At 41.6% G+C, this 15,266-nt stretch overlaps 4 protein-coding genes across 4 annotated transcripts; 2 read left to right on the top strand and 2 right to left on the bottom strand.

Moving 5' to 3' along the window:
- The first annotated feature begins 7 nt into the window (after positions 1-7).
- On the top strand, positions 8-3,259 carry LOC135347671 (coiled-coil domain-containing protein 148-like). The gene is made up of 6 exons (XM_064545692.1): positions 8-195; positions 324-1,089; positions 1,147-1,291; positions 1,649-1,855; positions 2,344-2,772; positions 2,884-3,259. Exons 1-6 carry the CDS (start codon positions 120-122, stop codon positions 3,118-3,120), a joined length of 1,860 nt encoding a protein of 619 aa, XP_064401762.1. The 5' UTR covers positions 8-119; the 3' UTR covers positions 3,121-3,259.
- Positions 3,173-5,169, bottom strand: LOC135347675 (coenzyme Q-binding protein COQ10 homolog, mitochondrial-like). The gene is made up of 4 exons (XM_064545696.1): positions 4,914-5,169; positions 4,453-4,636; positions 4,017-4,121; positions 3,173-3,544 (listed from the first exon to the last, which is right to left on the bottom strand). Exons 1-4 carry the CDS (start codon positions 5,108-5,110, stop codon positions 3,317-3,319), a joined length of 714 nt encoding a protein of 237 aa, XP_064401766.1. The 5' UTR covers positions 5,111-5,169; the 3' UTR covers positions 3,173-3,316.
- Positions 5,170-5,278: 109 nt separating this feature from the next.
- Positions 5,279-9,372, bottom strand: LOC135347674 (uncharacterized). Its single transcript, XM_064545695.1, has 2 exons — positions 8,537-9,372; positions 5,279-5,580 (listed from the first exon to the last, which is right to left on the bottom strand). The coding sequence occupies exons 1-2, from the start codon at positions 9,224-9,226 to the stop codon at positions 5,422-5,424; spliced, it is 849 nt and encodes a 282-aa protein (XP_064401765.1). The 5' UTR covers positions 9,227-9,372; the 3' UTR covers positions 5,279-5,421.
- Positions 9,373-9,437: 65 nt separating this feature from the next.
- Positions 9,438-14,527, top strand: LOC135347673 (aladin-like). Its single transcript, XM_064545694.1, has 15 exons — positions 9,438-9,630; positions 9,703-9,818; positions 9,870-9,925; positions 10,263-10,360; positions 10,820-10,866; positions 11,499-11,565; positions 11,935-11,966; positions 12,024-12,086; positions 12,144-12,227; positions 12,611-12,917; positions 13,049-13,221; positions 13,476-13,543; positions 13,817-13,889; positions 14,089-14,173; positions 14,250-14,527. The coding sequence occupies exons 1-15, from the start codon at positions 9,496-9,498 to the stop codon at positions 14,463-14,465; spliced, it is 1,620 nt and encodes a 539-aa protein (XP_064401764.1). The 5' UTR covers positions 9,438-9,495; the 3' UTR covers positions 14,466-14,527.
- Positions 14,528-15,266: the final 739 nt, after the last annotated feature.

Below are 15,266 nucleotides of genomic sequence, written 5' to 3'. Positions count from 1 at the left end.
CGTAGAGTTGTCTCTAATGGCGGCCGGCTGGCTTCAGAAAGTGCTGTATCTAAACCACAATAATCGCATTCAGACCCACCCCCTTCCTAAGCCTGAAATTGCTATTTTTTGAAGAGGAGATGAGTGGCAGAGATTTGAGAACGTTTCTGTCCAGCCACAGAAGCGGAACCTTTCACACAAGCAAGACTTCTTCAGGTAGAACACACCTCCAGCCTTATAGTAGTCTCTATACTTAGAATAATCAATGTGCATGAAAGAAAGTACACTTCTAAATAAAAATGTAATCTCCTCATCCCATCATATCTTGCGTCCCCTGGCTCTAGACTCCCTTGGAAGGAAGTATACCGTTGGATCTGCCCCCAAGGTCCAACCAGTGGATTATGAGCAAGTGCTGTCCAATATCCAGAGACACAAAGACAACGTTTCAACTGGTCTCAAGCGGTTCAAATCAATCTCCAAAAAAGGCAAAGAAACGAAAGAGACGTCAATATTGAGAAAGCACCATGAAATATGGAAGAAAGAACACACTAGGATGATCGATTTGCAATCCAAAGTTCGATCTGAATTAAACCAGTGGAGAGCAGATATCTTAGCAAAAGATGACCCCATTTTTAACGAACTGTTGATGGAACTAACAACATTCGAATCAGAGCTGTACGAACAAAGTCAACAATTTCGAGCGCTTACGCTGACTCCTGTTCGATCAGTGAGAACAGAGTTAAAATCTTTGTTTGAGGAGAGGTCAGAGGTCGATCAATTAACCCCTTCGCCGCTGGAACTGATTATGGCCGAGTTGGAAACCGTTGTAGAACAGCAAAATAAAATACAACAGTTGCTACAAGATGAATATGAAATAGTGGAAACTGATTTGGAAGTTTTTATGGACGATTGGGGGATTTGTAACCATGGAAACACACTGGTTGTCAAGGAGACGGAGAAAGTTGTCAGAGGTGTGCCGTTGAAAGTAAAGTACTTAGAATGTCCGGATGAAAAGTTACGTAGCGAAGTCTTGAATGAATTTTCACGGCTGGATGAGCAATTCACCTCTTTATTGGACGAATGGCGATCAACAAATGAATCTATTATCAAGTAAGTTGTTAACGTGTACTGTATTCATTGGAAACATGTTTCTATTCTGCCCCTTAGTTTACCGTATGGTGGGTGGAGTCGATGCAATGCTGAGAGGTTCTGCTACCTCGTGGAGCAGTACCCTCCTTCGCTGACCAATAGGAGGAGGTTATATATGGACAGAGCCGTGAGGGAATTCCCCTACAAAAGGCGAGAGGAAATTGTGAGTATGTGGTATCAAGAGTATATGATAGAGAAGAGAGTATCGAACGTAGGCATACTGTACATCAGATGTATGCAGAGAGTAACGTGACTTCCTGTATCTGTCACAAGCTTGGAATTTGCACACTGACCAATCCAAGTGTGGGTGATGTAGTCTATCAAGAAAGTAGATTACATCACCCACACTAGGGTATTGAGTGCTTTTTATTGGGCGGATTTTAATTTGGCAATCTTGTATAATTTATTTGCCAAATTTCCAAATTAAAACGTTCGTTAAATTTTCCCGTTATACGGTAGTGGACACTCCCAGCCACGACAAAGGTCCTCATTTGAACCCCCCTGCTCCCCCCCCACACAGGTGGCGCATGAGAGCTGGCACCACTCCCTCCAGCACTACCTAGCTACACAGAGGACTCTCCTCACCTCGTGGACCACTCACAGAGGGGAGTTGGCCGATAAAGTGACTTCCTTGTTTGAGGAGGTACGTCAGTCATGTCAGGTGAACTCTCTGATCATGAGGGAGAGGGAAGAATGGAGACAAAAGTGTCAGAGGCAATATCACAAGGTACGCTCACTTGAATCTGGTGTACTAGCACAACAGTCTGTGTAGCTCTCTTCGATTGTCCATAACTTGTGTTTTGAACGTCCAATTTAAAATTTAAAAGATGCATTTAGTAGCTGTTTGGTTGTGCTACAATATGGTGTGCGCTTAGATCAGCGATTGCTTTAGGCTCAAATAGTCCATTTCTGGAAAAAAGCATGGGCTATGTAAGTGTTTTTCCTAATTCCCTAGTGTACAGTAGGTGACAATTGTGAAAGCACATAGCTATAAGTGTACTATTCTCAGTGTGCTTCAGGTACCGTAAGCGTTCTAATTATAGAACCAGCCTCGGTTAGGACGCCCTCTTTTATAACGCCCATAATTATACTAAAATCAATTTTTTTTGCATTGTTTCTAGAAAAATAATTATTTTTTACTATTACAGTATGTATTGTTCGTGTGTGGTTAATGAACATGCAAAATTATTTTTATACTGCTTTTATTACCGCTAGGTAAGAACGTGGCGTGAAGAGAAGGTCAAAGTTCAACAAGCGGAGGCAGCAAAGATTGCTAAGCAACGAGCTCTTGAAGAGGAGCAACATCATCGTGACGAACTGAGGCAACAAAAAAAGAGAGAGTGTGAGAAACATGAAATCAGACAATACCACTCGAACTTAGAATCTCGTCGCCATGCCGATCTGGAGCAAGTACGAAGGCTGGAGGATGTTGTAAAGATAGAGAAGAAGAAGCAAGCGACTCTCAATGTGGGGAGAATTGAATATCGTCACGAGAGACTGTCGGAGAAAATTGCTGAAGCCAAAGAAGCGAGAGAAGTGGCTGAAAAAGAGGCGATAGAAAAGGAGAGGAGGTTGGAGCTGTTACGACAGCAGGTCCAGGTGGAGACGACCTCTGACCCCGAGAGAGTCCTGCAAGCCACAGCAGTGAGTGTTCTATTATTTCCTTATTGTCCTCCCCCACACACACCTCACACTCCCACCTATACACACACACACACACACACACACACCCCACCCACACACACACACACATAGTCCACTCAAGCCCGACTGACGGCCCTCACTGAACCTGATCTCCGACAACCCCTCTACCAACTACACAGTTACACCTCTGACAAGATCACCTCTGACCCCAGAGTACGTGTGGAGACGGCACTGAGGGAGGCGGGCCTTCACACATCACACTACGCCCGCAAGATCCTCTCTAAGATACCCCCTCCTCAGAGGCCAAGACCCGATCAAGCATCAACACTATTTAAAGACACTAAATAAACTCTGTATCTGACAGACATAACTTTTATATTATGTATCTCACATAATGGTCCCAATTATTAAATAATTATGCAGTTAATTTTGCAAATAACAGAAAGTAATAACATTTTACAGCTAAAATACTGTATAATTATGTTGAATGAGTATAATAATTATAATATATACACTGTACTGTACATTGATAAAATAAAAAAATTCAGTCCATCTCCATAAGTTTTCCCTGCTGTCGTAACTGACTGGACTTTGATTTGTCTAGTAGTTGACGTAGACCCTCTATCCCTCTCACCCCTCGTGCCTTGAGGTGGTCCGCTCCGTGCAGCTGTCCGAGCTGTGCCTCAAATGCTCCAGACATTGTCCGAGCGACCTCATCGAACACTAGGAAGCCGAGCTGGGCATAGAGGAGTGTACGGAACTCAAACGTTACCTGTATGGGGTATGGGAATGAACACATAGTCAGTATAATAATAGCAGTATAATTATACGAAAATACAAGACAAAGTAATCAGCGTTAAATGAAACATCTTTGAACGGCCATAACTTTAGTTCTGTTGGTCCAATAACGTTCATTATATGATTTTCTGAAAGTTTACATTGAGTTTGTTAAGATGATATCTTAAAATTAGAAGTCTGTTTCGGGCCTGTTTTAGACAAAATATCACCATGGTCTTTTTCTGAAAATAAAAAATTATGGCCCTTTACAAATTTGAGATTTGAGCATGCGATCTGAAAGAGCTCCTTCTAAGCTTTCAGAAAATCATAAAATCATTGAAACTGTACCATCAGAACTCTAGTTACAGAGTCGATTCTAGTACTACTATCAAAAATACATCTTTGAACAGCCGGCCGCCCACACATGTAACTTGATCCATTAATTCACGTTCAGTTTCTGTACTCACTCTAAAGTTGACTAGACAGGTTGGTCCAGAGTCGAGATCAGGGCCACTTCTGAAGTACCACGAGTTCTCCAGTATGGCAAACAGTTTGCCATCAGTTGACATCGTCTGAGTGGGAGGGAGGTTGAATCAACAAGTGAACAGTGATATTAAAAGTATTAATGTATAGTGGGTAATTTTCGTGGGGTAAAAAATTCCTTTAACTGGAAAATTGTGATTTTCATGAGTATAAATTTCGTTTAACTTCATTGCATGCGTTACGGTAAGCCACGACTACGTTTCCGTGGTGAAAAATTTCGTGTAGGCCAGCTTTCCCACGAAAATAACGAATATTAATAATAAGAAAAATAATAAACGCTTCAAGTACAACTGCAACTACAAGAAAAAAGGAAGTTAATACAGTACACAAGTTTTAGTACAGATAAATAATGGTTCTCACTTTAAGGGAATGTGGGGGTTCTGCCACCACACTGGCTGTGTACCGCTCCACTAGAGGGGGGAATCCTATGGCCAGCGTGGCAACGGACTTTGACCTCCGATAGACTGACTCCTGACACCACGGCAGGAACGAGTGGTAATTGTCGACGTCTGCTACCATGTTGTACACCTGCTCCTGTGTGTAGCTGTGTGTGTGTGTGTGTGTGTGTGTGTGTGTGTGTGTGTGTGTGGTGGGCAGAGGTATACACGGTACGTACGATATAATTATTACATACATTGCATATACGTCATGTTGTGCTTTAATAGTGCCATACTGCTTAATACTGTAAGACCTCGATTTAAAAGCGACACTTAAAAAACAGTAACGTTCTGCAAGACAAAGCATAATTATACAGTGCTATATTTATAGGCGAAATATCGAAATGTCGCATATTTAAAGTGTCGCGATCTTTAATATGGTACCCCAGTATCTTCTCTTCTCTGTAATCCTTCCTCTTCTTTGGTGATGATGTCAACTTGTCAGCCATGTTTGGCAGGAAGCTAATAGCCCTCCATTGCCCTCTAAGCTCTAGCAGAGTCACTGTGTGCCTGGCTCTAGTAATGTAGCCATCAGACAACTGTAATAATCGTCTGCAAGAGCTACACAAAGATGTAGACATCTCTTAATTAATTAAAGATAAAAGGTGTTATGCTAAGCCCCGCCTACTTCCAGAGATTGTTTGCCACCCGCGGCCAGATCTCAAAAACGTAAATCTGCAACCCGCGGCTAAACAACGAGGAGCTAGGGGAGACTTTACCTATAGAAGGCGTCTTGTTACAGAGTCAAATTATGAATGTGTTCAATTAATGATCTTTACCAAACACAAAATCAATCTGGGGATAACAGACGAGTAAATACAGATCACAGTCATACAAAAAAATTGCTCTGAGAATTGAAAAAAGTCTCCTAAAGATCGTTTGTGTTTCACAGCTAGCTAAACACTTGTCTCAGTCCATACGCGGCCGCAGCTCCGGCTGCCACTGCCCCGAATGCATATAGTGTCTCCCACATGGAGGGTGGGTCTGCCGGGGGCTTCTGACTCCGCCTATGAGCTCGGAGCAGAGTTTCAAGATAGTCAGCAAATCCCTCCTGCATAGAGAATGATTAAAGTAATCATGAGATCAGGAATATCATATTAAACTGTACTGTAAAGTGATTTGATTTTTTAATTAACACACATGTAAGGAACAATGCATGGGAAGATTGATATTACATGGAGTCTATTGTCACACAGTTAATGGTAGAACAGCAGCTGTTGTTTCTGATTAAGAAATTAAACACAATAAACACGCTAAATTTGAATTTACCAAGACCATTAAAAGGGGGCCCATTATACAAGACCACAGGCGCAGCAAAATACAGCTGTTGAGTGATAGGCAGCTGACCTCATCGTGACCTCAACAGCTTCTCAGCTACTTAACACAGGAAGTTCACTAGGGCTTCTAATAACAAAGAAGACTTGCAGTACACACACTGACACAGCACACACTATAAATTATACACTACACAAAACCTGAGAACCACCAGTTTGTCGGCCTGATGTTAATTATGACAAAATTAATTGAGTATGAAATTTAATTTCAAAAAACAGTAAAACAAGAGGTATCCTTTACAGAACTTTACAAACCGAATAATTATAACTAAGTAGCTTATAATCATAAAGTACAGTACATGCATTTCACACGCATGATGACGTATACTAGGAATTGGGCTAATGCCAGCTAAGGAACAAGTGTACCTTGTACTGTTGGGAAGCCTTAAATGAGGGTAGTGCTGACTTGGCAGTGTTGCTAAGCAAACAATGCTGGATTATTCACAATCAAAGAATACAAAGAACATGAGGTATGCCTCTAGAGACTAACTCCCTCACAGGCAATCATCTCTCAAGACACAGGAGTAGACACTAAGAAATATGAGCTTGGGAAAAACGCTACGCATGCAAAGAGAAAGCAATCACCCATCAACTAATACAAACTAACTCTGAGCTATTCATTCGATAGATTTTAATAAACACTAACAGTGGCACAGAGGTAATGATTTGGTCCATCAACGAATGCCCTGTCAATACATTCTTGGGTAACAGCGCGTATTGGCCGCTAGTCTCACAACAACAAAAACTAAAGCCAAAACAAGAAGACATTGCGAGCGTTCTCCACATATCTCTCTCTCTCTCTCGAGGCTTCAAGAAATGCTGAGTAAGAAATTTAAATGTCCATTCTTAGAATTCTGCCATATTATTGCCAATAAAATAAACTGCTTCTCTCTTGATTTGTGTAATATGATACGTAAATGCAAATTCTTAACTCTCAACAAAGAACATTGTATTCGTAACATTGAAATTACGTGTCCAATTAAAGGAAATATCAACAAGCCGTGTGGGGGGGCACCTTGGTATGCTACTCGTGCTCTCATATGGCACACAGCTGATTCATTGCTAAACACAGACAAGCACACGCTCCTTAATCAATGAATACCACTAACCAGTCTAACCAGTGGTGTAAATCTATTTATAACACCAATACCAGCCAAACAGGCTACTAACCAGACATACTAACACCTTCCCCCACATGGGCATGCTGCAATACAGGACAGACAAGATGTTACACATGTGTGACCTAATAATTAATTGACCTTTGGCAGTGTTCAGAGTTACCATCCAAAGGTCTAGGAGTAATTGACCTCTACAAACATCCAGAGGTCTAGTTGAGAGGTTACCACTTAGTACAGTACATGCACATACAGCAATCCACTGACCCTAAATATTGCAAGCTTTACTGTTTGTACAAAATACGTGGATTTAAAAACTGTTTGCTGACAAATAAACGTTTTACCAAAGCCATAATACAGGAAACATGCATACAGAGGTGACCTCCTCTCGCCAGAGTACCAACAAGAGAGGTGATAATGTGACTTACGTTAGTGCACAAAACACAGTACACAGGAACACTAAAAGCCTGGAACAATGGAAACCACAAAATTGTATTTTCCTCCCCAGAAGCAAGGAACACATGGACAGTGTATATATCTTACGGCTAGCTACTCGGAAACAATACTCCAGTTACAGCTAAAGTTTTCTAAGAGCTATTTTTGCAAAAGTGGGAAAAACTATTTTACATCAGCTAGAGTGATAGATAATTATTATAGAGGGGTCAATTTTTTCATGAATTACGCTCCATCTAAACAGCTAGAGAGCACACACACATAGGCTATGACCTCCTAGAAGTAACAGAAATAATAATCATTTTAGTGGCCTTTGCAATAGAGACTATAATTATTATGGACATATCAAATAGCTATAGAGTTGTATATCAATGTCAGACAAACATACCAATCCAAAGGATGCATGGAGAAGCTACACTGAGACTGGTACTAATAAAACTAGTGCAATGAATTTAGTTAAATGTGTACAAGGATCCCAATGCACAGGCTAGTCTAAATAGCTCAATGTAGATGTCGAGATGCATTCGCTTCTTAATGGTGATGCACAAGCTCTTCTATAAATAGGATGGTATATATAGACGGGTAGGAGGATCTGAACCTTAACGAGGACCGCATTCAAAACATTTCCCAATTGGTATGCAACTATAAAAAACCACAGACAATAAACCTCCACATAATTGGGTGTGTGTGTGTGAGGTATGCAGAGCAAATACCAGCACCTCAAGTCATGATTAGGTCCCTGTAGAGTAGCACAAGCTTTTTATTTACAGACAACAAAAGGCGTAATGGAATATCCGAGTGGAGAGATATTTGACACCTTCAAATTGCCAAAGGCTAGAACACAACAACACGAGCCCAGCACTTGGAAACAAAGAGCCCCAGCATTGTACTATTATCAGATTGTTAATTATGAAAAGATTTCCCTACTCAAAACAAAATAGCAAAGAGTATTAGCTGGGGGCCTCAAGCTACAGTATATAATATAACATTGGCTATAATATATGAGTTGGTTATGATAATAAATAATGGATATTATAATAATTAAAATGGATATAATAATTAAAATGAATGATTCCCCGCATCATACAGAGTTACAGTAACTCACCCATCCTTTGTTCTCTGCAAAGAAGTCTCCCAGGTCTCTCTCAATGACCTCTACTGTCCACGCCTCTACACTGGGCACTGCTTTCTTCATGCCTTTCCTGTACACAAACACTGCGTATGCAGCTGAGAAACGGAGAAACGATAGCACTCTTCCGAAATTGATTCCATCATTAAATAAATTTTCAACAACACTCCGAAACTCAGAGTACATTGTACTGAAGGTCACCTCAAGGCCAACCGTTCTAAATTCATCAATAAATGATTCGAATTCTCTTTCAGACGTCTTAATATATTCTGTCGATAATTCTACGATTTTGCATATTAATTTACGATTTGTAAGTCTCTTCATTGAGGGTTCAGAGATTTCAAATTCTTTAACATCTCCTTTCTCCACTCCAGCCAGCGATAATAGTTCGCAATATAACATCTTGATAACTGGAGCAGTTTCAGTGAGATTTAAATGAGAGGTTCCGTTCGAACAACGGGGTTGTCTACGGAGACCATTGTCTTTGCTGCCAGTAGGAGGAGTAGTGGGTGTAGGAGATGCTATACTTGCAGTGTCTTGCTCAATGTGTCCATTATGACCATTATGTAGACCATGTCCGTTTGTAGCTGAATGAACTTGTAATTGAGAACCACTTTTTTTGGACTTGGCAGGTCCGTGACCGGTAGCCCCATTCATCTTAGACATTATATGGAGGAAGTTGAAATCAACTGTAGACTTATTACTGCTCGTGGAATAGATTGTAGACCATTTATAGTATCACAAACCAGTTTATTATACAAGAACAACAGCAACAGCTAGTTGATTCGAGTTCACTACAGTTGATATAAGGACGCGACCACGCCCACTCATACTTAACGAGCCGTTTCCGCCCACGTATATGTTTCTCTTCCGTTCTATTGAAGAAAATTCGGTCTTAATGATGCACACAGTGTAGGTTGTTGTACTAGGTGAAGATGTCCATTTTGTCTACTTGCCAGGCCCCCCCACCAGAAGGCTGGGTGAGTGTGGGAGAATACGAGGCGAGGTTCGTTGCCCAGCCTGCAAACACCTCTCCTGTGGCCAGGACCAGAGCACAGGGCCTGTCGAGAGTGAGTGTTCCGAACATAATTATAAATATTATGTATCCGCAATGTGTGTACTGAAAAACAATAATTCTTCAGACGGTGTATCCGGACATTACGGTGGAGTGTGAGGAAAGTGGAGGTCATGTGATACAGGAATCGTTGTTCCTGCCGCCCACTCAAGAGTACCCTTGGAAGAAGGCCTGGAATACCATGTAAGATTATATCTCTTTGATGTGGTTACCTCAATAATGCTTTGATGTCAGGTGGGACGACGGTCTGCTACCAGCTCTGGAGGGGCTGGAAGAAGATACAAATGAAAGTGAGTATTAACATTATTTTACTGAATTTATGGATTTCCCCAAACAAATATTGTACCATATTACTAGAATATTTTGCGAGCATCAAACATTTGCAAACTTTGCGATGGTTGATCAATTCGCAACAATAAAATCCGCAAAACCTAAATTATTACTAGTAAATACACACGATCCTTGCCAGAACGCAATAGTTAGATCGCAAAGAGTCAAATTTTCTGCTGATTTGGCTCATTCACAAAGGTTTTTACCAGCAAAATATTCTAGTAATACTGTATTATAGCTCTTTCTGATTCTGTACTTATTTAAATTTTTGTTACTAAAGGCCTACCCAATATGCAGGTGATCATGAAGGCACAGCAACGCGACTAGCACTGGGTGTACTCCAGTATATCAGGAAAGCGCAAAGTTTATACGAGTACATATGGAGAGACAGAAAGGTGACTCTCCCAGTTCAGCAGAACAGACACTATAAGCTGTTGTTGTACAAATAAACATATGTTATTGAAATAGAAAACAAATGTTTATCATGTTCTTTGGTCTTTATTTATCAACAATAATATATAGGCCCTTCCCCATTAAAACAATGAGTAGAGTATTTAACATCACATGTCCCATTACATACACTGAGCTAATGTATATTCATTTCCCCCATTACCTTGTGTTTGTCTTTCAATAATAGCACTCATTTCCCCCCCTAATCATAACCATATACATACACATGTGCATACGTAAGCTCTCACAATTAAACTCCCTAATATGCATTTAGATTTATCTACAAACAGGTTTCTCATAAACGTGTGTTTCCACAAATTTCCCCCCTCCAATGACTGTATATAATTATAGGCACAGTAAATGTATGACACGGTATATAATGATGTCACCCCCCCCTCTTATAGATGACAGTGATGGCAGTGGCTGGAAAATACTCCCACATCAATCAATGGTGGGTCAACAGTGACGGGCGTGTGTTGTGAGTCATGTTGATCTTGAAACTGTTTATCTCACCCTGAAAGTTTTCAGATCAGCCACAAAGTGTCATATTATTATCAGGAGTGTTATATATTGTGTTTGATCTCTTCTTTCTTTCCCAGCATTACACATAATACATATGTTAATGTGGCTGTAATTTCACTGTTACTGTCACCTATATCTATTTCTCTGTTTCCAGTAAATATTGTGTGTTTGCTATAAGAGTGAGTACAACTAGCTCACACTGTGTTGGCAGACTTGTGTGTGTGTGTGTGTGTGTGTGTTTTGCCTGACATTGAAAGGTTAAAGGATCTTAATCAAAAGCACTGTTTGCCCTGGATATAAAGTAATACTAGTAGCATAGCAATCTGTGTTCTCACTCATGGCTACAGACATACACACACGCACACACACATACACACACACACACACATACACACCTATGGTTGTACTGTACATGTAATTATTGAATGTATTGCCCTTACCTCCCATCACACACCCCACACACACACCCCACACACACCACACACACACCACACACACACACACACACACACCACACACACACACACACACACACACACACACACACACACACACACACAGGGAGCAGTCTATAGTCCGAGCTATGGCTCTCCATCCCAAGCTGCCATACATCGCTATAGCCAGACAGGTAGGCGCTAGCTGCCATGCCATGTGTGGTCAGGTCTACGTGCGCCCACTTTCCTATTATTCTAGGAAGATAGTATTCCCACGGGTGCACGTAGTAGCCCTAATGGCCTCCATTAGTGGGTCTCTTTGATATTTATACGAGCTCTAAACGGATTAAAGTGCTTATAATTACTGGAAAAGGTACCACAAAATGACTGTGGTAGCCATGCTCGATTAACTGTGTACTTAGTCCTCCCGGCGTTACCATACACACAGACATGCATAATTAAGTTGGTTGCCGATAGCTACCGTATAATTGTATGCCATAGCACATTTTTTGTTCCAAATTAGCAGATGATTAATGCTCGGATTTTTAATATTTTTCTCGCAGGATGATCGGATTGAAGTGAGGTCACTAAATGAGTGAGTTTTAATCCTTTTCTCTCTGTATTATTATTAACTCTTTGTGTTCTCAATTAGGGCCGATCATAGAGTTCTCCTTCGAGACAAGAAACAAGTGGGCGTTATCTGTATGCAGTGGGCGTAAGTCTTTCCTCACATGTCACACACCCTCACATATCCCCGCCCACACGCACACAGTCCACACTGCGACCAGCTGTTGGCCGTGGGATCCACCACAAGTGTACTGCTGTGGCACTTGGACCCAACCGCCCCCTGCTCCAGGTAAGCCAACAAAATAATTTGTATTTTGAGAGTACTAGAGTTGGCTCTGTAACTTTACTCATCTGGTGGGTCCAAATTCAACAATTTTATGATTTTCTGAAAGCTGAGAAGGAGCTCTTTCAGATGGTATGCTCTAATCTCAAATCTTGAGCGAACCATAATTTCCCATTTTCGGAAAAATACCATGGTCTATAGCCCATGGTATTTTCCAAAAACAGGCCCAAAATATACTTTTGATTTTAAGACACCATCTTAAAGAGCTCGATGTAAACTTTCAGAAAATCATAAAATTAACTTTATTGGACCAACGGAACTAAAGTTATGGCCGTTCAAAGATACTTCATTTAAAATTACCCCCCCACACACACACACACACACGCTAGATTTCTCACGACATGGGTACGGGTTGAATGTTCCCCTGGCCACGCCCCCATTTCATCACTCTCCTGGTCCCCTCAAGGCAACTTCCTCGTATCTGCCTCACCCTCCGACAGTAACCTCGTTGTATGGGACATTCCAATGGGTGTGGCCACTAAAGTTCAAAGGTCAAAGGGTGGTGGTGTGACGGATGTGTGTTGGTCACCTGATGGAGGCCGGGTATTTGCCGGGTGTCGTACATCACTCTTTCGAGTGTGGGAGACTTTGAAATGGAGTTGTGAGAAATGGACCAACTCCACCGGACGTTGTAAGGTAAGAGGGGGTGTGCTGTTTGGTTTGGCAAAAGTTTCATTGAGGTATAATTATATCACGTATATACATTATTTGTCAAAACTTTACTGTTACTTTGTTGCAGTCCTATCGATGCCTGTATGATTACGCAGGCTGCTTGCTGGAGTCCAGAGGGTGATCTACTGCTCTTTGCTCTCGAGGGTGACCCTTCGCTCTATTACATCTGTTTCCGTGGTAATGATCTGGCCGCTGGTTCCACTAGCGCCATCAAATGTGCTGATTTGACCCCGTGCACCCTACTCGGAGAATCAGGCATGGAATACTTGTGAGTGTCCTAATGAGATCATTGATTGTTTGTGTGGGTCGAAATATTCCCTTAATTGTTAATTAAAGAAAACTATGGGCTTTACTATAACCTTAATAGATGCTTTTCGCTAGGTATACATACGTACAAGCAGTAGGAGTGCTTGAAATTATCTTGGAATGTCCATAAATGTATGTTGAGATCTAGAGGAGAAGCTGATTCTCGTATGAGAGAGAATGTGTCTAAACTAACTCTCATTTGCTCTTTCTTTACAGAGTTGGAGGTTGTGTACAGGACATGTGTTGGGACTGCACTGGAGAGAGACTGGCCATCATCTTCACCAGTGAGTGGGGCCTCTGTATTACCCTTGCCTTTGAGAGTCTCTAACTAGAGGCTAGAGCATCCTATTCAAATAATTATAAGCTGTGTCTGGCAACCTTTAGGGCGCTCATTCAAATGGTAGGTTTAGGTCAATCATCTGTGAGTACACAACAGTACACAATTTCTCAAATTTGGCCTATCTAGCTTAATAACAAAGTTAATGATAGTACAGTAGTTAATTGGTACTCCGCTCACCCCCCTGCACGTGTGTATGTGTGTGTGTGTGTGTGTGTAGGTGATGGACCGTGTGGTGATCTGGTGGTTGTGTTGAGAACAAGGACCTCTCATCTGCTAGACATCCTACCAGGGTGAGTGGATGGTGAGTGTGGAGTGGGCGGGGGACACATAATATCCTTGAGTTGATTACTCAGAGCCATGCTTCTATGTATTATAAAACCTCTCTAGGATAACTCTGCTCTTAGTGATGTTGCTGATGTTTTGTGTATAGCTGTGTATATAGCGATATCCTACTATAATCATAACAGTGGTGTATCTCCCTCTGTGCAGTGGGTTCATACGGGGTCAAGAGGGGGAAGTCCCCTTGACGGTGTCCTTCAAGCCTGGCTATATCGAGGGAGCACTACTAGTTATCGTGAGCACACACACACTCCCACAATCCCACCCACGCACACACATAATACACATACCCATTACCTACACGCACACAGGTATGGTCTAGCGGTCGCATCTCGTTCACTCCACTGTGTTTCCAATCTCCTCTTTCAATGGCGACACCTATTTTCCCACCCGAACAATTGACCCCGTTAACATCTATCCAGCGCACTCCTCGCCTAACACGGCCGGCTCTGGGTGTGTCAGTTAGAGCAAACCACACCCCATTGTACCACACCCCCTTGTACTCTGCCGAACTGAACAGTCACTGATATGTACATGCTATCTATTTCCATGTACTACATATGTAATTATTATAATTATTATAACTGTATTATTATGCCTCGAGGCGTACAATAGAAATAGACATGTAAAGGTCTTTGAGCGAAAGCATAACATGGCGAGAGGCATTAGCACAGCGCAGCTTGTGACACTCGTAATAAAAGTGAATGTCACAAAATAGAGTTTGCCTTTAAAGTGTGCACAAAACTTCACTTCCTATTAGATACGGCATGCGTGGACCTATACTGCGTTCCTTTCCATAAAGTACTTTAGGGCACATGCACGCACATCTTGTTAGTTTATACCGACTAGTCACGTATAGTTAGTGTACATGCTAAAAGATTGTTTAAAAACTTCCTAATGAAAGACAGTTAGGGCTGCTGACTAATGAAAGACAGACAGGTGCTGGCTGGCAAACAGTGCTGCTGACTAATGAAAGACAAGTGAGCTGGCCACCGCCGGTTTCCCGGCCACCCACCTACAGCTCCGGAGCCCCGGTTTATAACCCACACGCTACATGGGTGAACTGGAACAAGTCAATAACGTAGGAGGAAGGGAATCTTTTAGCTTCAATCCAAGGCCGCACTTTCTCTTGAAGGAGGCCAGTGAAGGAGGGAGCTTGACACTATAGATAGCCTGGTACAGTGTATATGAAGAGATAACAATAATAGCATGTAAAACAAGTCAGTGAGCTAATTTTAATGTAAAATTCATTATAGGCTATTCCCTCTACTATATTTAACACTCTAGAGCGAAAGCATAACATGCATGGCAAGAGGCATTATATAGCA

This window comes from Halichondria panicea, chromosome 14 (genome assembly GCF_963675165.1).
Source record: "Halichondria panicea chromosome 14, odHalPani1.1, whole genome shotgun sequence".
Classification (NCBI taxonomy): domain Eukaryota; kingdom Metazoa; phylum Porifera; class Demospongiae; order Suberitida; family Halichondriidae; genus Halichondria; species Halichondria panicea.
This window is presented reverse-complemented; position numbering and strand designations above follow the sequence as displayed.